Source organism: Procambarus clarkii, chromosome 70 (assembly GCF_040958095.1).
Source record: "Procambarus clarkii isolate CNS0578487 chromosome 70, FALCON_Pclarkii_2.0, whole genome shotgun sequence".
In the NCBI taxonomy this organism is placed as follows: domain Eukaryota; kingdom Metazoa; phylum Arthropoda; class Malacostraca; order Decapoda; family Cambaridae; genus Procambarus; species Procambarus clarkii.
In genome coordinates this window covers 7041106-7063790 of record NC_091219.1, presented here as the reverse complement: position 1 = coordinate 7063790, position 22685 = coordinate 7041106, and the positions used below count along the sequence as shown (strand labels likewise).

The following is a 22685-nucleotide window of genomic DNA, read 5'->3' as shown; positions in this document are numbered from 1 at the left end:
ATGGTCCAGCACTAGCTGCAGCTGAGCCTTGGTGCACTGTTCCAGCATCTGTTCGTCCCTCGATTCAATAAAAATTTTCACTATGTCATCCTCCATCTCTAGGGTATTGAGTAACCGTATACAGGGAATACACTAGCGAGCAGTGTAAACTGAGACCAATATTGACTTTAGTACACTCGTCACTGCACATGCAATCTTTTGCCCACTGTTGTCCATTAATCCTGGCAAGGTCGCCATTGTTCCTTTACCGCCCTTACCTGTGGTAGGGGTTGCTCCCACGGGTCTTAGCCCCTCAGTTCCTGGTGCCACTGTCCACCCCTGAGCGCCCCCAATCAGCCTAGGGCTGGCCTTGTACACCCCTAGTGAGTGGGGAGGTTCAAGCCTCCTAGAACTCACCTGAACCTGCCTGTCCTAACACTGGGAGGTTCTCTCTCTCTTTGATGTCTGGTCTGCTCAGGTCGCCAGCTGGGTGTTTATTCTCATGTCCCAGCAACACGTCAGTGGTCTTATTGGTTATCTTAATTAAGGATGCAATATCACATGCAGTGCAAGGTGCCATCAAATGATCTCACTTAAAAAATATAGCCCTAGAGAATGGAGGCTCACTTAAACTCATCAGTTAGTTTAAAAGTTTACTGAAGAAGAGGTATATATACACATACAAATTGCATAAAGAAATGTCTATAAGTAGAATCGACCGCTGTCGGCAACACTCCAAATGACACGTCTGGGAACATGGTCAGCTGACTGGGTCCACTCCTCGAGCAGCGGGCACACGCCTCGTGCCTCTGGCAACACGATCAGCTGACGGCTCCAACTGTCAGGAGATGGGACACTCCCACGCCTCTGGCAACGTGATCAGCTGGGCGTTTCAAAGTTCGTTGTTGGCTCCTTGCAAACTAGCTACTACCTCCAGAATCACTAACATCACCGCATCAACACATTAATGCTCAAACGCACCAACTCATGCCTATATGAGCTCTTGGCTCCTAGCCTAACACTTTGTCACTTAGACAATAAAATGATAAGTAGAAATGTTCACAATATATAAAATACCCTAGCTCGCCTAGATAAAAAAGGGTAAGGGGAGGGACAATTATCTACCTTAATTCATTCCAACCACGAAGCTGACTCGTCCTCTGTTGAGGGATGTTGAGGTTCCTGGTCCTGGCTTCTAGTCTCCTGACGATCAGTTCCCACACATACAGGTTCCTCCGTCGTCCTCGTGGTATCGCGTCCTCGCCGTGCTCACTCCTGACAGGTACTGCCTTCCTACTCCTCTTCTCCGGGGTGCTGGAGACAGGTACCTCCGTCGTCATCCTCCACTCTCACTGGCACTGTCGGCACTTCACAGTCCAGAACAGCTTCCCCTCGCCTCACTGCCAGTAGATTTGGCCCGGCCGTAGCTTCTTGCTTGATATGTGTAACGCGGTCCACTGGGCGTCCCAGACGTATCCAGCCCCAACGTTCGTCTGCTGCAGACTCTTGATAGAGCTCCTGGCTCTCTAATCCGGCCCATCCTTGCTTCTGGGCACTCCACGGAGTTCGATGGCCTCTCAGAATGTCTGCAGTATCGAAGCGAAGCTTAAATCTACTGGTAAGGGCTCTCTAAATCCGGAGCTCGAGTCGAGCGCGTCCTCACTCTAGGGACGTACTCTCTCCCGCCCAGGCGACAGCCGCCTTGAGAGCCCTCCGCCTTGTGACGTCACACTGTCCGAGGGCTCTCGTCATTGGTCACTTCCGGCACATGACCTCATCTGGCCAATCAGGTGCCGGGAAGCGTCAGGATGTCTTGGCGGGAAACAGGATGGCTCGACACCGTCCTGTGCCCCAAAAGACATAAGCCTCTTGCATTATCAAACTTAGCTGGTCATTTTACAGCCAGCTTAATCACGCTCCACGCTTTCCCACACATGAAAATGTTCCCTGAACATCAGAGAATACTTAGGTTATGGAGATATGACTCTTTTAAACTGGGAAGGAAGAAATATAGGGGGTGGGACTCCGTCACAGTAGCGATGCCCGAATCTAACTTAATATAACACCCCCAATACCATGAGCCTCTATCTTTTTAATCAATATTTCATGTAGCACTGTATCAAAAGCATTGCTAAAGTCAAGGTACACAACATCATAAACCTTACCACTATCAACAACCTCAACTATGCTGGAATAAAATTATAGCAAATTTGTTAAACATGAATAGCCATGTTGTGAATCATTTATTAATTTATGTTTTTCAAGATGAAGACGAATTGTATTTGCAATTATCGATTCAAGTAACTTTCCCACAATAGATATTAGGCTAATTGGCCGATAGTTTGACACAAGTGTCAAACTCCTCCTCCTCTTTATCTCCTTTCAAAAAAATTGGTACCACTAGCAACCTTCCATGACTCTGGAACTCAGCCTGTCTCTAATGATTTATTAAATACTAGCTGTACCCGGCCACGCGTTTGCTGTGGACATGCGTTGCTGAACCACAGCAACCTTCACCTGTCAACCAGTACTCCCCACCATTTCCCTCTCCCGCGTTCACCTCGTCCTCCCAACCACTCCTCCCTCCTCCGTTCCCTCGTCTTCTTATCCATTTCCCACTCCCCCGTCCCCTCGTCCTCCCAACCATCCCCACTCCACCATCTTGTCATCCTCCTAACCATTCCCCAATCCACCGTCCCCTCGTCCTCCCCACCATCTCCCACTCCCCCATTCCCTCGTCCTCCCTACAATTCCCCCTTTAACCATCCTCTCGTGTTCCCCACATCCTCCACTCTCCTGTCCCCTTGTACTCCCCACTATTCTCCAATCATCTGTTCCCTCGTCCACACCATCCCCAACTCCAACGTCCCCTCATCCTCCCCACCATTACCCCCCACCCCTGTTACCTCATCCTCCCCACCATCCCCCACTCCCGTCCTCTCGTCCTCTCCACCATTCCCCAATCCGTCGTCTATTGTGTTCCCAAATGATCTGATGTTCCCATCAGAAAATTTCAATCATCAAATGGTCTGATGTTCCCATCACTAAAATATAAGAAAAACAGTTATAAAGCGTTATGAAAAACAGAAAAAATACAAAATAATTTTTAAACTCAAAATGAATGGTGTGATAAACAACCCAGTTTAATTCCAACGCAGTGTCACACAAAATAGTTAAATCAAAACGAAAATAAATCGAAATCAAAACGAAAATAAATCGAAATCAATGAAAATTCAATTTAACAATGAAATTAGAAACTTGAAATGGAATCGTAACATTTTCAGTACAGAGTGTGTGTTGCTCCTACGTGCAACAGATGGCACTGTTTTTAAAAATCTATGGAAATTCAATTTGTCAATGCAATCGGAAACGTTGAAATGGAATCGTAAAATATTTAGTATAGCGTGTGATGCTCTTACGTGCAACAGATGGCTCTGTTTTTTTTTTAAATGTTCCTATCTGCCACAGGTGTGGCATCTATACTTCCACTCAAGAAATGAGAGGCATGGTTAACAACACAGCTAATTTCCAATGCAAAGTCACTCAAAATAATTAAATCAAAATTAAAATAATTCAAAATCTCTGGAAATTCAAGTTGTCAATGCAATCTGAAACACTGAAATGAAATCGTAATATATTTAGTATAACATGTGTTACTATTTCGTGCAACAGATGGCGCTGTTTTAAAAAAAATGCATGTTTTTACCTGTCACAGGTGTGGCAACTATATAGCAGGTATATTAAAATATGCCCGTGTTCGAATGGAACGTGGTGTCAAAATTTCAAAGCAATAGGTGAAGAACTTTTGGAGATTACAGTGTGTGTTGCTATTACGTGCAACAGCTGGTGCTGTTTTTCAAAAAAGCATGTTTTCTCCTGTCACAGGTGAGGCATGTATATAGTAGGTATATAAAAACACGCGCCTATTCGAATGCAACGTTGTGTCAAAATTTCAAAGCAATCGTTAAAGAGGTTTCGAAGATTTCCCTCACATGATAAACAGAGTATAAAAAAATACATGTTTTTTTCCGTCGCAGACGTGACATCTATATAGTAAGTATATATAAAAAAACGCTCGGATGCAAATGGAACGTTGTGTGAAAATTTCAAAGCAATCGGTGAAGAACTTTCAGAGATTAGCGATTATGAACAAACGAACATTTCCATTTGTATTTATATAGATGGTAGACAATGGCTCGCCTGTCTCCTCTCTGCATTCCTTAAGCACCCTGGCAAACACTTCGTCTGGCCCTGGGGATTTGTTTGGCTTGAGTTTCACTATTTGTTTAATAACATCCTCCATGGTAACTGCTAACCTAGTCAACCTCTCCTCTTCCCCACCCACATAGACTTTTTTGGCTGAAGGCATAATGTTCAGTTCCTCTTTAGTAAATACAGAGATAAAATATTTATTAAAAATACTACTCAACTCTTCGTCATTATCAGTTGTCTGACCTGTCTCAGAATTTTAATGGATCTATCCTTTCCCTAATCTTTGTTCGATATAACTGAAAAAAAATTAGGATTTTTCTTTGCTTGGCCTGCTATGCGAACTTCATAGTTTCTTTTTGCCCTCCTTATCTCTTTTTTAACGTTTCTAACCAGTTGGACGAATTGTAATTGTAAACTGACTTCCCCATTCCTAATCCTTTTGTACCAAGCTCTCTATCTACTTACAAGGTTCTTCAACATCTGGTTCTTGGATGATGGTACCCTAGCTGGTTCCCAAGACTCCCTCCTGGAGGACATCAGAATAATCGAGGAGCAAGGTGCAATTTTTGGCCTCATCCTGAACCCTTTTAAGTGCGAAGTAATATGCTCCAACCAGGCCATTATAGAGAGAATAGAAGGTGTTCTGCCAAATATCCATATAACTAAACCTGAAGACAGCACACTCCTAGGAGCCCCCCTGGGGTTGAAAGCCATCGATGATGCCCTTGATAAGAAAATCGCCGACCTTAAAAGGATGAATAGAAGGATTGAGGATATTGATGCTCATGATGCATTTTACCTCGTCACCAGATGCCTGACCCTCCCCAGGTTAACCTACTTTCTGAGGTGTTCACCATTCTACAGTAGCCAAAAACTAGGTTAATATGGCCTCTTACTGAAACTGATGATAGAAAAAGTCCTCAACCTCTCTCTCGATTACAAATTTCTTTGTTGACTTACTGCGGGGCACACGGGCCACAGGGATAAGAGCCTCGTTGGACGTAGAATCGCTGTTTACCAACGTACCTGTGGACGAGACAATCGGGATGATAGCCGACAGAGTGTATCGTGATCCAGCCTGTACTCCTCTTGACATACCCGAAAATATTCTAAGGAAACTACTCAAAGCTTGTACTAAAGAGGCACCCTTCTTGAGCCCGGATGGGCACATGTATAAGCAAGTAGATGGGGTCGCCATGGGTTCTCCCCTAGGTGTCCTGTTTGCAAACTTCTACATGGGTACCATCGAGCAAAAAGTCTTAGTCGACATGAACTTGAAACCGGCCATATACTGCAGGTATGTTGACGACATTTTTACACAGGTACCAGATGTCAGACATCTGCAGGAGCTGAAGGAGGCATTTGAGCAGAGTTAATTAATAATAATAATAATAATTTTTATTTAGGTAAAGGTACATACATAAAGAGATTTTACAAAGTTTGTTGGCTTTATAGATAGGAGCTAGTACATACAATGCCTAAAGCCACTATTACGCAAAGCGTTTCGGGCAGCAAAAGTTCTGTGCTGCGTTTCACTTACGAGATGGAAAAGGATGGGAAGCTGCCCTTTCTAGATGTAACAGTCATGGAAAAGAGCGGAGGTTTCCACACTGCCTTCTACACTAAGGAAACGAGCATAGGAAGGTGCCTAAATGCCAACAGCGACTGCCCAGACAGGTACAAGAGGAGTGTTGTTAACGCATATGTCGACCGTGCTCTAAGCCACAGCTCAGAATGGAAGCAAGTCGACGAAGAACTCTGTAGGGTAAGGCAGGTCCTAGTCAACAACGGCTTCTCCAATGGTTTCGTCGAAGACATCATAAGAAGGAAAGTGAAACGCCATGCAACCTCTGAAGAGACAACTAACAAAACACCTATACCCCCTATTAGACTATTTTACAGGAACTTCTTTTCCACAGCTCATAAAACAGAGGAAAGGGTCCTGAAAGATATTGTTAATAGAAACGTTATCCCTACAGACAAAAATCAGAGGATACAACTGACGATTTACTATAAAACCAGAAAAACGGCCAGCCTACTCATGAGAAACTCTCCAGACACAAAGCAGAACGCTTTAAAAGAGACCAACGTCGTCTATGTCTTCAAATGCCCACTTGGGGACTGTAAGCTCCAAAAAACCCAGTATATAGGCAAGACAACAACATCTCTTTCTAGGCGTTTAACGATGCATAAACAACAGGGCTCCATTAAGGAACATATAATCTCTTCCCACAACCAAACCATCGCCAGAGAAATCCTAGTAAACAACACAGAAATCATCGATAGATACAGCGATAGCAGGCAGCTTGACGTTTGCGAGGCACTACACATTAAGAAGTCAACACCAGCAATCAACAGTCAATTAATGCACAACTATATTCAACCCACTTCAAGACTCCGCTCCAATATAGAAGCATCAAGAAATATGGACCAACAGGCTTTCTACAATCACCTCCATTTCAATACCCATTGTTTCGTGTTCTGTCTTGTGTTGATGAAATTAATACCCTATTAATGCCACCTCTTGTTCTGTCTTGTGTTGATGAAATTAATACCCTATTAATGCCACCTCACCCCATCCACCTCACTCAAATGTAGATATAAACAAAATCGGAGATGCGTAAGTTCTATTCAGTTGTGTATTTGTAAACTAAATTCTTTGAAAATGTAATAAGTTTTACGAAACGCGCTCGGGTCGCGTCAGACTAGAAATAAAAATGAATTTTGGAGAATTGATTTTTGAATTACCTCCAACAGTGAAAAGAAATGTACGAAAGATTGAGAAAATTCGTGTTAGAATTGTTAATCTTACTTTTTCGGTCATATTTAATAATATATGTCTCTACAGGAAAGACTGCTACCAAAATATACTAATATATATATATATATATATATATATATATATATATATATATATATATATATATATATATATATATATATATATATATATATATATATATATATATATATATATAACTGAAAACTCACACCCCAGAAGTGACTCGAACCCATACTCCCAGAAGCAACGCAACTGGTATGTACAAGACGCCTTAATCCACTTGACCATCACGACCGGACATAATGAGGTGATAGCCGAGGCTATTTGAACCACCCCACCGCCGGCACTCGGATAGTAATCTTGGGCATAGCATTTTACCAAATCACCTCATTCTTTGGGGCACACGTGAGGAACACAAATGCGAACAAGCCTGAATGGTCCCCAGGACAATATGCAACTGAAAACTCACACCCCAGAAGTGACTCGAACCCATACTCCCAGAAGCAACGCAACTGGTATGTACAAGACGCCTTAATCCACTTGACCATCACGACCGGACATAATGAGGTGATAGCCGAGGCTATTTGAACCACCCCACCGCCGGCACTCGGATAGTAATCTTGGGCATAGCATTTTACCAAATCACCTCATTCTTTGGGGCACACGTGAGGAACACAAATGCGAACAAGCCTGAATGGTCCCCAGGACAATATGCAACTGAAAACTCACACCCCAGAAGTGACTCGAACCCATACTCCCAGAAGCAACGCAACTGGTATGTACAAGACGCCTTAATCCACTTGACCATCACGACCGGACATAATGAGGTGATAGCCGAGGCTATTTGAACCACCCCACCGCCGGCACTCGGATAGTAATCTTGGGCATAGGATTTTACCAAATCACCTCATTCTTTGGGGCACACGTGAGGAACACAAATGCGAACAAGCCTGAATGGTCCCCACGACAATATGCAACTGAAAACTCACACCCCAGAAGTGACTCGAACCCATACTCCCAGAAGCAACGCAACTGGTATGTACAAGACGCCTTAATCCACTTGACCATCACGACCGGACATAATGAGGTGATAGCCGAGGCTATTTGAACCACCCCACCGCCGGCACTCGGATAGTAATCTTGGTGTTACGGCCCTCTCGGGACGCAACGGGGTTCTCACTCTGATGTTATTAGAGGAAGATATATGTATCCGTTCCCAAGCCAGTAGTGGCTATCAAGGGATGAGATCCGTGACGCAAGTAACTTAAAAGGGAGTAGGGAAAGAAAGTTAAGAACTTAATATTATAATTAACACCATCACCATTTAAATATATAAAATTAAAGCGTACACAAGGGGGAGGGGTAATAACACTTTACAAAGGGGATCATGCACAATCTAGTCTTCTGCTGAAGACTCTTGATCAAGAAGCTAGGTGCTGAGTCCGCGGTGCTTTCTTCGTGGCCTCAAGACGTGTCCTCTGAGAACGCCGAGCCTACCCTGGCCACAGGTCAGCCACAACACAGGTCCACTGGGGGCACCGTCGTGGAGGCCGTCAACCACACGTCCAGCAGGTCTGCTGGCAGGTACTGAGCCACCAAGACTGGTACGGCCACTCCACGAACGATGAAAGGGGTACGCCCTAGACAGGAGTCTCGTGTGATATCACCAATCACCCTCCTGTCCTCAATACCCCAGTGGATTATCGTCTCCAACCGTCGGTCCCGGGTAAATCCTTTCACTGCCACTCCACTGGCAGGCTTAACACACCACAGTGTTCTTCCGGGGGGGACGACGTCACAACAGCTGCAGCAAACTTCACAGTATGGAGACTGGCGGCCTCGGGTAGACTGACTCCACCTTCAACACAGTGGTCCCAGGTCGGCTCTGTAAGCAGACACGTCATCAATAACAGGGACACTAAAACACCACACTTACAGGCTCAGACACAAACACCTGACGTATCCAGTCCATAGATGGCGCTGTCGTCGGAGCACCACCTCACCAGAGGTCAGGAGCGGCGGTGTTGAGCGCTGAACCAGACTAGAAACTGGTCCTCGAGGCCAGTACACGCTGTCCTCACTAGGTGTCGTCGTCCGTTTGGCGGGGGTTTCGGGAGCTGACCCACAGATGGCGTGGTTGTCACTGCTCCAGGCTCGGACACTGGATCCGGGTTCGTAACACCTCCCCACCAAAAAGAATTTGGTTTGGGGTTCTATAAAAAACACAAACCAAATTAGCAGGGCGACACAACTCCAAATGGACTTACTTATACTATGAACTGGAGTGATGAGGCTGTCTTGTCCACAGAACTTTTCTACTGAGAAACCCTGGCACAAAGGGAGCTTGAAAATGGCAGACGATGACCTGCCTGACGTAATCTTCCACGTCTCCACTGCGATGTCAAGCAGGGGCATCACCTCACCTCTCTCGAGTACGGAATGGTTTCGATACGATCTGGGGCGACTCGACACTTCCCTATGTCGTGGCACCGATGATGGCTGACCCCAGACGGCATTTCTGGTGCCGGTCCGATGGTCCTTCAGGGAGACGACAGGAACCTGGAATACAGGGGTCTGATAATTCAGAGTGATCACGACAGTGGGTAAGTCAATACTTACAGCATACCCTACTAGGTTCACACCTAGTCCCAACAGGGCTGCTTGTACGTCGCAGATGGCATTCACTCTGCCACCGTCAGGTCGACCAACGTTCCGCATAACGCTGTGTTGAGGCTCAGCTGTCACGCGGGGGGTGTCAACCTGTCGGAAACAGTCACTCATATTATCACATGTCGTACCTCCTGTATCATCTATTACCTCCCAGGTCCCTTCTTCAACTGCAACACTTGCAGTACAAATCTCCAATCCCTGGGACCTTTTCACGATGTTCATGGGAGCCATCATTCGTCGGGTCGTCCACCAGTCCTCACTGAGAGCACAAACGAGAACACATACGAGAATCGAACAAAATACCGATAGGAAACATTTGGTAAGTTGAGGGATAAGTTTCCCGAGCTTGTCATGTCCATAGCCGGCACCATCCACTAGCCTGGCTTGGACCGAAGAGGGCACTAGACCTTTTGAACACACCTCACATACCTCTGACGTCTGGGGAATCTCTGGCTGGTCCACTACACGCTGTAACTTGCCATACCGCAAGCACACCTCAGCCTTCGCTCCAGACTCGTTGGTATCCGTGGGTGTCTGCACACAAGGCCTCTCTTCTAGCTCGGGTACCTCTGCCTTCTTAACCTCATGTTCCTTGTCGAGAGAAGAATTAGGAGACACTGCTAGATAACTGTCGATCTGCGGGGGAGAGGACAAATTAGACATGTTCAAATCCGGGTCTGTCTTTACCTGGACATTACCATTGCCTGTTACCTCAGACCGTGCTGTTCCGGTAGACTCGTCCGCAACCTTGGGATTATTGATGCTCCAATAGGTCACCAAGTCGTTGGCTAGTACCACGTCAATCCCAGCCACAGGGAGGGTATCGACTACTGCCAACGCACATGTGCCGCTGAAATAAGGCGAGTCGAGATGTACTGGCACTAAGGGGGCGATGTACTGCGTCCTTGGAAACCCAACCAGGACAACCTCTTGTCTCCCGTCCACACTTACTCCCTCGGGTACCGAGCTCTTCATGATCAGGGACTGGGCTGCTCCACTATCTCTGAGCACTACTACAGATCTACCAGTATGATCACTCGATACATACCCGCCTGAAGTGTGAGGGGAAAACAATCTGGGTTCTTCCTGCGTCGTCGTCGACTGGCTTCCTGCTGGTGATGTTCCACAGCTCATCAACATCACCTCCCTTCGTGCGCTGTCACCTCTTCTGCCTCGGCACCTAGCAGCTATGTGCCCTTTCTGCCCACAAGTCCAGCACACCATATTCCTCCTCGGGCTCCGGTGTTTCGGACTGCTAGGACTTGTTCTTCGGGGGCTACTTGGGGGCGTCTTCTTAGCACTTTGTGGGACGGGTCTTTCTTCTTCTACGTCGTGAGGTCTGTCAAACCGGCGCTGGTAATTCCTCGGGACGTACTTAGCAGACGGCCTATGAGTTAAGATGTACTCTTCAGCAATGGTGGCTGCTGCACTCAAGGTCTCTACCTGCTGTTCCTCTAAGTATGTCTTGAGGTCTCCAGACAAACAATCCTTGAAGTCCTCGAGCAGAATCAGCTGCTCGAGGTCTGCCTTGGTCTCCACCTTCCGAGAGGCACACCATTCCTGGAAAAGTCGCTCCTTGATTGTGGCGAATTCGGTGAAAGTGTGCTCTGAGGTCTTCTTCAGGTTTCGGAACTTCTGCCTGTACGCCTCAGGTACCAATTGGTACGCCATGAGCACAACTTTCTTCACCTTGTCATAATCGCTGGAGTCGTCAAGGGATAACGTAGAGTAGGCGATTTGGGCCTTCCCAGTCAAAACTGACTGTATCATGATGGCCCAATTCTCCCTTGGCCACTCCAAAGAGGCAGCGACTTTCTCGAAGGCTGCAAAGAATTTTGACACTTCCTTCTCTTGGAATTTGGGGACCATTTTGATGTTGCGTACCGGATCGAAGCTACTGGTGTCCGTTGTTTGCCTCCGACCACCGCCTAATCGCAACACTTCTAGTTCATGTTGTCTCTCTCTTTCCTCCCTTTCTCGCTCTCGTTCTTCTCTCTCTCGTTCTCGTTCTTCTCTCTCTCGTCTCTCTTCTCTTTCTCGTTCTTCTCTCTCTCGTTTCTCTTCTCTTTCTCGTTCTTCTCTCTCTCGTTCTCGTTCTTCTCTCTCTCGTCTCTCTTCTCTTTCTCGTTCTTCTCTTTCTCTTTCTCGTTTCTCTTCTCTCTCTCTCTCTGCTTTCCTTTCTTCTAATTCTAAACGTCTCATCTCTAATTCTTTATCCTGTCTCTCTCGTTCCATTTCTAATTTCTTCCATTCTATTTCACGATTGATCTCTAGGGCACGCATCTTGACTGTTAGGAAGCTGATATTAAGCTCGCCTGCATCACTGTCAACGTCGCTGCCCTTATCTTCCGTTTCCGTGGAAGCTATGTCTGCACTTTCCTTTGTACTAGGAGTCTCGCCTTCCTGTTTCTCTTCTGCCTTCAGGTGCCGGTGTACCTTGGACAAGATCTCCACACGGGAATCACTGGCACGGATCTTGATCTCCAGGTAGGCGCTCACTAGTACAAGCTCTGGTTTACTCAGATATTTTAATCTGGCAAGACAATCTTCTCTGTTCAGAAAAGCCTGAACCTCGTCCAGATCATCGATGGTAGCTTTGTCTGCCATTGTCACAGATGGAACACTTAGCACTTAACACACTTAGCACTGTTCTACGTCAATATTGTACTTTAATGCACCAAACTCTACACTTGCCAATATTGCACGTAATCACTCCGGGCACCGCACTACCCAATATTGCACTGAGTCCAAGCGAACACTTCGCTCTACAATATTGCACTGAATCACTGAGCACCGCACTACTCAATATTGCACTTAATCGCTTAATCACAGCGAGCACCGCACTGCACAATATCGCACTTAGTCACTCTGAGCACCGCACAGGACGTATAACGTCACAATCGTCACACAGGGGGAATTATATACAGGGATTACGCCACTTCACCACCCCTGTCAAACATACTTAACAAGGGGACGGATCCCGCTGGGGATGCCAATTAAGTTACGGCCCTCTCGGGACGCAACGGGGTTCTCACTCTGATGTTATTAGAGGAAGATATATGTATCCGTTCCCAAGCCAGTAGTGGCTATCAAGGGATGAGATCCGTGACGCAAGTAACTTAAAAGGGAGTAGGGAAAGAAAGTTAAGAACTTAATATTATAATTAACACCATCACCATTTAAATATATAAAATTAAAGCGTACACAAGGGGGAGGGGTATTAACACTTTACAAAGGGGATCATGCACAATCTAGTCTTCTGCAGAAGACTCTTGATCAAGAAGCTAGGTGCTGAGTCCGCGGTGCTTTCTTCGTGGCCTCAAGACGTGTCCTCTGAGAACGCCGAGCCTACCCTGGCCACAGGTCAGCCACAACACAGGTCCACTGGGGGCACCGTCGTGGAGGCCGTCAACCACACGTCCAGCAGGTCTGCTGGCAGGTACTGAGCCACCAAGACTGGTACGGCCACTCCACGAACGATGAAAGGGGTACGCCCTAGACAGGAGTCTCGTGTGATATCACCAATCACCCTCCTGTCCTCAATACCCCAGTGGATTATCGTCTCCAACCGTCGGTCCCGGGTAAATCCTTTCACTGCCACTCCACTGGCAGGCTTAACACACCACAGTGTTCTTCCGGGGGGGACGACGTCACAACAGCTGCAGCAAACTTCACAGTATGGAGACTGGCTGCCTCGGGTAGACTGACTCCACCTTCAACACAGTGGTCCCAGGTCGGCTCTGTAAGCAGACACGTCATCAATAACAGGGACACTAAAACACCACACTTACAGGCTCAGACACAAACACCTGACGTATCCAGTCCATAGATGGCGCTGTCGTCGGAGCACCACCTCACCAGAGGTCAGGAGCGGCGGTGTTGAGCGCTGAACCAGACTAGAAACTGGTCCTCGAGGCCAGTACACGCTGTCCTCACTAGGTGTCGTCGTCCGTTTGGCGGGGGTTTCGGGAGCTGACCCACAGATGGCGTGGTTGTCACTGCTCCAGGCTCGGACGCTGGATCCGGGTTCGTAACACTTGGGCATAGCATTTTACCAAATCACCTCATTCTTTGGGGCACACATGAGGAACACAAATGCGAACAAGCCTGAATGGTCCCCAGGACAATATGCAACTGAAAACTCACACCCCAGAAGTGACTCGAACCCATACTCCCAGAAGCAACGCAACTGGTATGTACAAGACGCCTTAGTCCAGTTTTCAGTTGCATATTGTCCTGGGGACCATTCAGGCTTGTTCGCATTTGTGTTCCTCACGTGTGCCCCAAAGAATGAGGTGATTTGGTAAAATGCTATGCCCAAGATTACTATCCGAGTGCCGGCGGTGGGGTGGTTCAAATAGCCTCAGCTATCACCTCATTATGTCCGGTCGTGATGGTCAAGTGGATTAAGGCGTCTTGTACATACCAGGTGCGTTGCTTCTGGGAGTATGGGTTCGAGTCACTTCTGGGGTGTGAGTTTTCAGTTGCATATTGTCCTGGGGACCATTCAGGCTTGTTCGCATTTGTGTTCCTCACGTGTGCCCCAAAGAATGAGGTGTTTTGGTAAAATGCTATGCCCAAGATTACTATCCGAGTGCCGGCGGTGGGGTGGTTCAAATAGCCTCGGCTATCACCTCATTATGTCCGGTCGTGATGGTCAAGTGGATTAAGGCGTCTTGTACATACCAGTTGCGTTGCTTCTGGGAGTATGGGTTCGAGTCACTTCTGGGGTGTGAGTTTTCAGTTGCATATTGTCGTGGGGACCATTCAGGCTTGTTCGCATTTGTGTTCCTCACGTGTGCCCCAAAGAATGAGGTGATTTGGTAAAATGCTATGCCCAAGATTACTATCCGAGTGCCGGCGGTGGGGTGGTTCAAATAGCCTCGGCTATCACCTCATTATGTCCGGTCGTGATGGTCAAGTGGATTAAGGCGTCTTGTACATACCAGTTGCGTTGCTTCTGGGAGTATGGGTTCGAGTCACTTCTGGGGTGTGAGTTTTCAGTTGCATATTGTCCTGGGGACCATTCAGGTTTGTTCGCATATATATATATATATATATATATATATATATATATATATATATATATATATATATATATATATATATATATATATATATATATATATATTGTTTCGTGTTCTGTCTTGTGTTAAAAGCTTATTTTCACCTCATCCAAAACTATTGTAACATGTCACTTCACCCAAATGTAGGTATAAAAACTCGAAAGATGGTTAAGCTCTATTCAGTTAAAGTTTTGTGTGTGTGTGTAAACTAAAGTCTTTGAAAATGTAATAAGTTTTACGAAACGCGCTTAAGTGTCGCGTCAGACTAGAAATAAAAATGTATTTTGGAGAATTGATCTTTGAATTACCATCAACAGTGAAAAGAAACGTAAGAAAGATCGAGAAAATTCGTGTTAAAATTATTAATCTTACTTTTTCGGTCATATTTAATAATATATGTCTACAGGAAAGACTGATACCAAAATATACTAATATATATATATATATATATATATATATATATATATATATATATATATATATATATATATATATATATATATATATATATATATATATATATAACTGAAAACTCACACCCCAGAAGTGACTCGAACCCATACTCCCAGATGCCACGCAACTGGTATGTACAAGACGCCTTAATCCACTTGACCATCACGACCGGACAAAATGAGGTGATAGCCGAGGCTATTTGAACCACCCCACCGCTGGCACTCGGATAGTAATCTTGGGCATAGCATTTTACCAAATCACCTCATTCTTTGGGGCACACGTGAGGAACACAAATGCGAACAAGCCTGAATGGTTCCCAGGACAATATGCAACTGAAAACTCACACCCCAGAAGTGACTCGAACCCATACTCCCAGATGCCACGCAACTGGTATGTACAAGACGCCTTAATCCACTTGACCATCACGACCGGACAAAATGAGGTGATAGCCGAGGCTATTTGAACCACCCCACCGCCGGCACTCGGATAGTAATCTTGGGCATAGCATTTTACCAAATCACCTCATTCTTTGGGGCACACGTGAGGAACACAAATGCGAACAAGCCTGAATGGTCCCCAGGACAATATGCAACTGAAAACTCACACCCCAGAAGTGACTCGAACCCATACTCCCAGATGCCACGCAACTGGTATGTACAAGACGCCTTAATCCACTTGACCATCACGACCGGACAAAATGAGGTGATAGCCGAGGCTATTTGAACCACCCCACCGCCGGCACTCGGATAGTAATCTTGGGCATAGCATTTTACCAAATCACCTCATTCTTTGGGGCACACGTGAGGAACACAAATGCGAACAAGCCTGAATGGTCCCCAGGACAATATGCAACTGAGAACTCACACCCCAGAAGTGACTCGAACCCATACTCCCAGATGCCACGCAACTGGTATGTACAAGACGCCTTAATCCACTTGACCATCACGACCGGACAAAATGAGGTGATAGCCGAGGCTATTTGAACCACCCCACCGCCGGCACTCGGATAGTAATCTTGGGCATAGCATTTTACCAAATCACCTCATTCTTTGGGGCACACGTGAGGAACACAAATGCGAACAAGCCTGAATGGTCCCCAGGACAATATGCAACTGAAAACTCATACCCCAGAAGTGACTCGAACCCATACTCCCAGATGCCACGCAACTGGTATGTACAAGACGCCTTAATCCACTTGACCATCACGACCGGACAAAATGAGGTGATAGCCGAGGCTATTTGAACCACCCCACCGCCGGCACTCGGATAGTAATCTTGGGCATAGCATTTTACCAAATCACCTCATTCTTTGGGGCACACGTGAGGAACACAAGGCGTCTTGTACATACCAGTTGCGTGGCATCTGGGAGTATGGGTTCCTCACGTGTGCCCCAAAGAATGAGGTGATTTGGTAAAATGCTATGCCCAAGATTACTATCCGAGTGCCGGCGGTGGGGTGGTTCAAATAGCCTCGGCTATCACCTCATTTTGTCCGGTCGTGATGGTCAAGTGGATTAAGGCGTCTTGTACATACCAGTTGCGTGGCATCTGGGAGTATGGGTTCGAGTCACTTCTGGGGTGTGAGTTTTCAGTTGCATATTGTCCTGGGGACCATTCAGGCTTGTTCGCATTTGTGTTCCTCACGTGTGCCCCAAAGAATGAGGTGATTTGGTAAAATGCTATGCCCAAGATTACTATCCGAGTGCCGGCGGTGGGGTGGTTCAAATAGCCTCGGCTATCACCTCATTTTGTCCGGTTGTGATGGTCAAGTGGATTAAGGCGTCTTGTACATACCAGTTGCGTGGCATCTGGGAGTATGGGTTCGAGTCACATCTGGGGTGTGAGTTTTCAGTTGCATATTGTCCTGGGGACCATTCAGGCTTGTTCGCATTTGTGTTCCTCACGTGTGCCCCAAAGAATGAGGTGATTTGGTAAAATGCTATGCCCAAGATTACTATCCGAGTGCCGGCGGTGGGGTGGTTCAAATAGCCTCGGCTATCACCTCATTTTGTCCGGTCGTGATGGTCAAGTGGATTAAGGCGTCTTGTACATACCAGTTGCGTGGCATCTGGGAGTATGGGTTCGAGTCACTTCTGGGGTGTGAGTTTTCAGTTGCATATTGTCCTGGGGACCATTCAGGCTTGTTCGCATTTGTGTTCCTCACGTGTGCCCCAAAGAATGAGGTGATTTGGTAAAATGCTATGCCCAAGATTACTATCCGAGTGCCGGCGGTGGGGTGGTTCAAATAGCCTCGGCTATCACCTCATTTTGTCCGGTCGTGATGGTCAAGTGGATTAAGGCGTCTTGTACATACCAGTTGCGTGGCATCTGGGAGTATGGGTTCGAGTCACTTCTGGGGTGTGAGTTTTCAGTTGCATATTGTCCTGGGGACCATTCAGGCTTGTTCGCATTTGTGTTCCTCACGTGTGCCCCAAAGAATGAGGTGATTTGGTAAAATGCTATGCCCAAGATTACTATCCGAGTGCCGGCGGTGGGGTGGTTCAAATAGCCTCGGCTATCACCTCATTTTGTCCGGTCGTGATGGTCAAGTGGATTAAGGCGTCTTGTACATACCAGTTGCGTGGCATCTGGGAGTATGGGTTCGAGTCACTTCTGGGGTGTGAGTTTTCAGTTGCATATTGTCCTGGGGACCATTCAGGCTTGTTCGCATTTGTGTTCCTCACGTGTGCCCCATAGAATGAGGTGATTTGGTAAAATGCTATGCCCAAGATTACTATCCGAGTGCCGGCGGTGGGGTGGTTCAAATAGCCTCGGCTATCACCTCATTTTGTCCGGTCGTGATGGTCAAGTGGATTAAGGCGAATTGTACATACCAGTTGCGTGGCATCTGGGAGTATGGGTTCGAGTCACTTCTAGGGTGTGAGTTTTCAGTTGCATATTGTCCTGGGGACCATTCAGGCTTGTTCGCATTTGTGTTCCTCACGTGTGCCCCAAAGAATGAGGTGATTTGGTAAAATGCTATGCCCAAGATTACTATCCGAGTGCCGGCGGTGGGGTGGTTCAAATAGCCTCGGCTATCACCTCATTTTGTCCGGTCGTGATGGTCAAGTGGATTAAGGCGTCTTGTACATACCAGTTGCGTGGCAACTGGGAGTATGGGTTCGAGTCACTTCTGGGGTGTGAGTTTTCAGTTGCATATTGTCCTGGGGACCATTCAGGCTTGTTCGCATTTGTGTTCCTCACGTGTGCCCCAAAGAATGAGGTGATTTGGTAAAATGCCATGCCCAAGATTACTATCCGAGTGCCGGCGGTGGGGTGGTTCAAATAGCCTCGGCTATCACCTCATTTTGTCCGGTCGTGATGGTCAAGTGGATTAAGGCGAATTGTACATACCAGTTGCGTGGCATCTGGGAGTATGGGTTCGAGTCACTTCTAGGGTGTGAGTTTTCAGTTGCATATTGTCCTGGGGACCATTCAGGCTTGTTCGCATTTGTGTTCCTCACGTGTGCCCCAAAGAATGAGGTGATTTGGTAAAATGCTATGCCCAAGATTACTATCCGAGTGCCGGCGGTGGGGTGGTTCAAATAGCCTCGGCTATCACCTCATTTTGTCCGGTCGTGATGGTCAAGTGGATTAAGGCGTCTTGTACATACCAGTTGCGTGGCAACTGGGAGTATGGGTTCGAGTCACTTCTGGGGTGTGAGTTTTCAGTTGCATATTGTCCTGGGGACCATTCAGGCTTGTTCGCATTTGTGTTCCTCACGTGTGCCCCAAAGAATGAGGTGATTTGGTAAAATGCTATGCCCAAGATTACTATCCGAGTGCCGGCGGTGGGGTGGTTCAAATAGCCTCGGCTATCACCTCATTTTGTCCGGTCGTGATGGTCAAGTGGATTAAGGCGTCTTGTACATACCAGTTGCGTGGCATCTGAGAGTATGGGTTCGAGTCACTTCTGGGGTGTGAGTTTTCAGTTGCATATTGTCCTGGGGACCATTCAGGCTTGTTCGCATTTGTGTTCCTCACGTGTGCCCCAAAGAATGAGGTGATTTGGTAAAATGCTATGCCCAAGATTACTATCCGAGTGCCGGCGGTGGGGTGGTTCAAATAGCCTCGGCTATCACCTCATTTTGTCCGGTCGTGATGGTCAAGTGGATTAAGGCGTCTTGTACATACCAGTTGCGTGGCATCTGGGAGTATGGGTTCGAGTCACTTCTGGGGTGTGAGTTTTCAGTTGCATATTGTCCTGGGGACCATTCAGGCTTGTTCGCATATATATATATATATATATATATATATATATATATATATATATATATATATATATATATATATATATATATATATATATATATATATATATATATATATATATATATATATATATATATATACTAGTATATTTTGGTAGCAGTCTTTCCTGTAGACATATATTATTAAATATGACCGAAAAAGTAAGATTAATAATTCTAACACGAATTTTCTCAATCTTTCGTACATTTCTTTTCACTGTTGGAGGTAAATCAAAAATCAATTCTCCAAAATTCATTTTTATTTCTAGTCTGACGCGACACGAGCGCGTTTCGTAAAACTTATTACATTTTCAAAGACTTTAGTTCACAAATACACAACTGAATAGAACTTACGCATCTCCGATTTTATATCTACATTTGAGTGAGGTGGAAGGGGTGATGTGGCATTAACACAAGACAGAACAAGATGTGGCATTAATAGGGTATTAATTTCATCAACACAAGACAGAACAAGAGTATTAATAGGGTATTAATTTCATCAACACAAGACAGAACACGAAACAATGGATATTGAATAGAAGTGTTTGTAGAAAGCCTATTGGTCCATATTTCTTGATGCTTCTATATTGGAGCGGAGTCTTGAGGTGGGTAGAATATAGTTGTGCAATAATTGGCTGTTAATTGCTGGTGTTGACTTCTTGATGTGTAGTGCCTCGCAAACGTCAAGCCGCCTGCTATCGCTGTATCTATTGATGATTTCTGTGTTGTTTACTAGGATTTCTCTGGCGATGGTTTGGTTGTGGGAAGAGATTATATGTTCCTTAATGGAGCCCTGTTGCTTATGCATCGTTAAACGCCTAGAAAGAGATGTTGTTGTCTTGCCTATATACTGGGTTTTTTGGAGCTTACAGTCCCCAAGTGGGCATTTGAAGGCATAGACGACGTTAGGTTCTTTTAAAGCGTTCTGTTTTGTGTCTGGAGAGTTTCTCATGAGTAGGCTGGCCGTTTTTCTGGTTTTATAGTAAATCGTCAGTTGTATCCTCTGATTTTTGTTTGTAGGGATAACGTTTCTATTAACATTTCAAACGATTTCTTCGCGGCAGGGGATCGTATTCCAGGGACCATAGGATTAAGGACTTGCCCGAAACGCTACGCGTTCTAGTGGCTGTGCAAGAATGTAACAACTCTTGTATATATCTAAAAAAAAAAAAAAAAAAAAAAAAAAAAAAAAAAAAAAAAAAAAAAAAAAAAAAAAAAAATATCTTTCAGGACCCTTTCCTCCGTTTTATGAGCTGTGGAAAACAAGTTCCTGTAAAATAGTCTAATAGGGGGTATAGGTGTTGTGTTAGTTGTCTCTTCAGAGGTTGCATGGCTTTTCACTTTCCTTCTTATGTCTTCGACGAAACCATTGGAGAAGCCGTTATTGACTAGGACCTGCCTTACTGTAAGGCAGGCGTTATTGACTAGGACCTGTAAGGCAGGTCCTAGTCAATAACGGCTTCTCCAATGGTTTCGTCGAAGACATCATAAGAAGGAAAGTGAAAAGCCATGCAACCTCTGAAGAGACAACTAACACAATACCTATACCCCCTATTAGACTATTTTACAGGAACTTCTTTTCCACAGCTCATAAAACGGAGGAAAGGGTCCTGAAAGATATTGTTAATAGAAACGTTATCCCTACAGACAAAAATCAGAGGATACAACTGTCGATTTACTATAAAACCAGAAAAACGGCCAGCCTACTCATGAGAAACTCTCCAGACACAAAACAGAACGCTTTAAAAGAGACTAACGTCGTCTATGCCTTCAAATGTCCTCTTGGGGACTGTAAGCTCCAAAAAACCCAGTATATAGGCAAGACAACAACATCTCTTTCTAGGCGTTTAACGATGCATAAGCAACAGGGCTCCATTAAGGAACATATAATCTCTTCCCACAATCAAACCATCGCCAGAGAAATCCTAGTAAACAACACAGAAATCATCGATAGATACAGCGATAGCAGGCGGCTTGACGTTTGCGAGGCACTACACATCAAGAAGTCAACACCAGCAATCAACAGCCAATTATTGCACAACTATATTCTACCCACCTCAAGACTCCGCTCCAATATAGAAGCATCAAGAAATATGGACCAATAGGCTTTCTACAAACACTTCTATTCAATATCCATTGTTTCGTGTTCTGTCTTGTGTTGATGAAATTAATACCCTATTAATACGCTTGTTCTGTCTTGTGTTGATGAAATTATACCCTATTAATGCCACATCTTGTTCTGTCTTGTGTTAATGCCACATCACCCCTTCCACCTCACTCAAATGTAGATATAAAATCGGAGATGCGTAAGTTCTATTCAGTTGTGTATTTGTGAACTAAAGTCTTTGAAAATGTAATAAGTTTTACGAAGCGTGCTCGTGTCGCGTCAGACTAGAAATAAAAATGAATTTTGGAGAATTGATTTTTGATTTACCTCCAACAGTGAAAAGAAATGTACGAAAGATTGAGAAAATTCGTTAGAATTATTAATCTTACTTTTTCGGTCATATTTAATAATATATATATATATATACATATATATATACATATTTTTTCCCCCAGAAGGGGTACCACCTCCGGTGCAAGTGTAATGACCCATAGCCTCGGAGAAGAAAATAAAGAGTACTCAGAGAAGACCTTGTAGATCCTCACTGACACTTTGATATTTTCTTCTCCTACCACACCTATTCTTTTGGTATGTGTGTATATTTTTCTAACTTTATTTGAAAATGTCATTACACAAAAAAAGTTACAATATTGATTACATGCAGGGTACAAGGCTGCTTGTCACAAGTTGAATAGCTCCTCCAGCTCCTCAGATGGCGGGCAGGAACCATGGATGCAGTGACCATTTCCTCTCTGGATTGTCACACTAAGGCGCTGAAAAAGAAAACTGGCAGCTCTAGGATCTCTAGTTGTTTCGATTAGCTTAGACCCCCAACTCCTTCAAAAAGCTAGCAGCACTTTTACCCCAGGCACCAAGTGTCTCTGAGGCATTGAGGAACAAAATTGTAGTGGTGCTCAATGTCTCTGTATTTACGTGACTTGGTCGCTTCCCGGAGATTGACAGCTCCTGCTTGTGTAGCACTGAAGTCAACATAAGTATTGGCTAAAGTTGAAACACAAGTGTAGTCCCGCACCAACTGTCTACCATTCTTCCAGGGGTTCACCGTGATTCCGTCTGGGTGACCGACAGGCTCATCAGAGATGCGGGACATTAGGTAACGGGGCTCTCTCTCTGCTGGACAACTGGCTGTGGTAAGGCTTCTCTTA

The 22685-nt window shown here is 45.4% G+C and overlaps 1 protein-coding gene across 1 annotated transcript in view; it reads right to left on the bottom strand.

Annotated features, from left to right (window-relative positions):
• Positions 1-22685, bottom strand: part of LOC123750067 (uncharacterized) — a 125447-nt gene that overhangs the window by 87042 nt on the left and 15720 nt on the right. The window contains exons 3-4 of the mRNA XM_069311893.1: positions 1333-1565; positions 397-517 (exon numbers count right to left, since the gene is read on the bottom strand). Coding sequence (XP_069167994.1) covers positions 397-517; positions 1333-1565 — 354 coding nt within the window. The remainder of the gene's footprint in view (positions 1-396; positions 518-1332; positions 1566-22685) is intronic.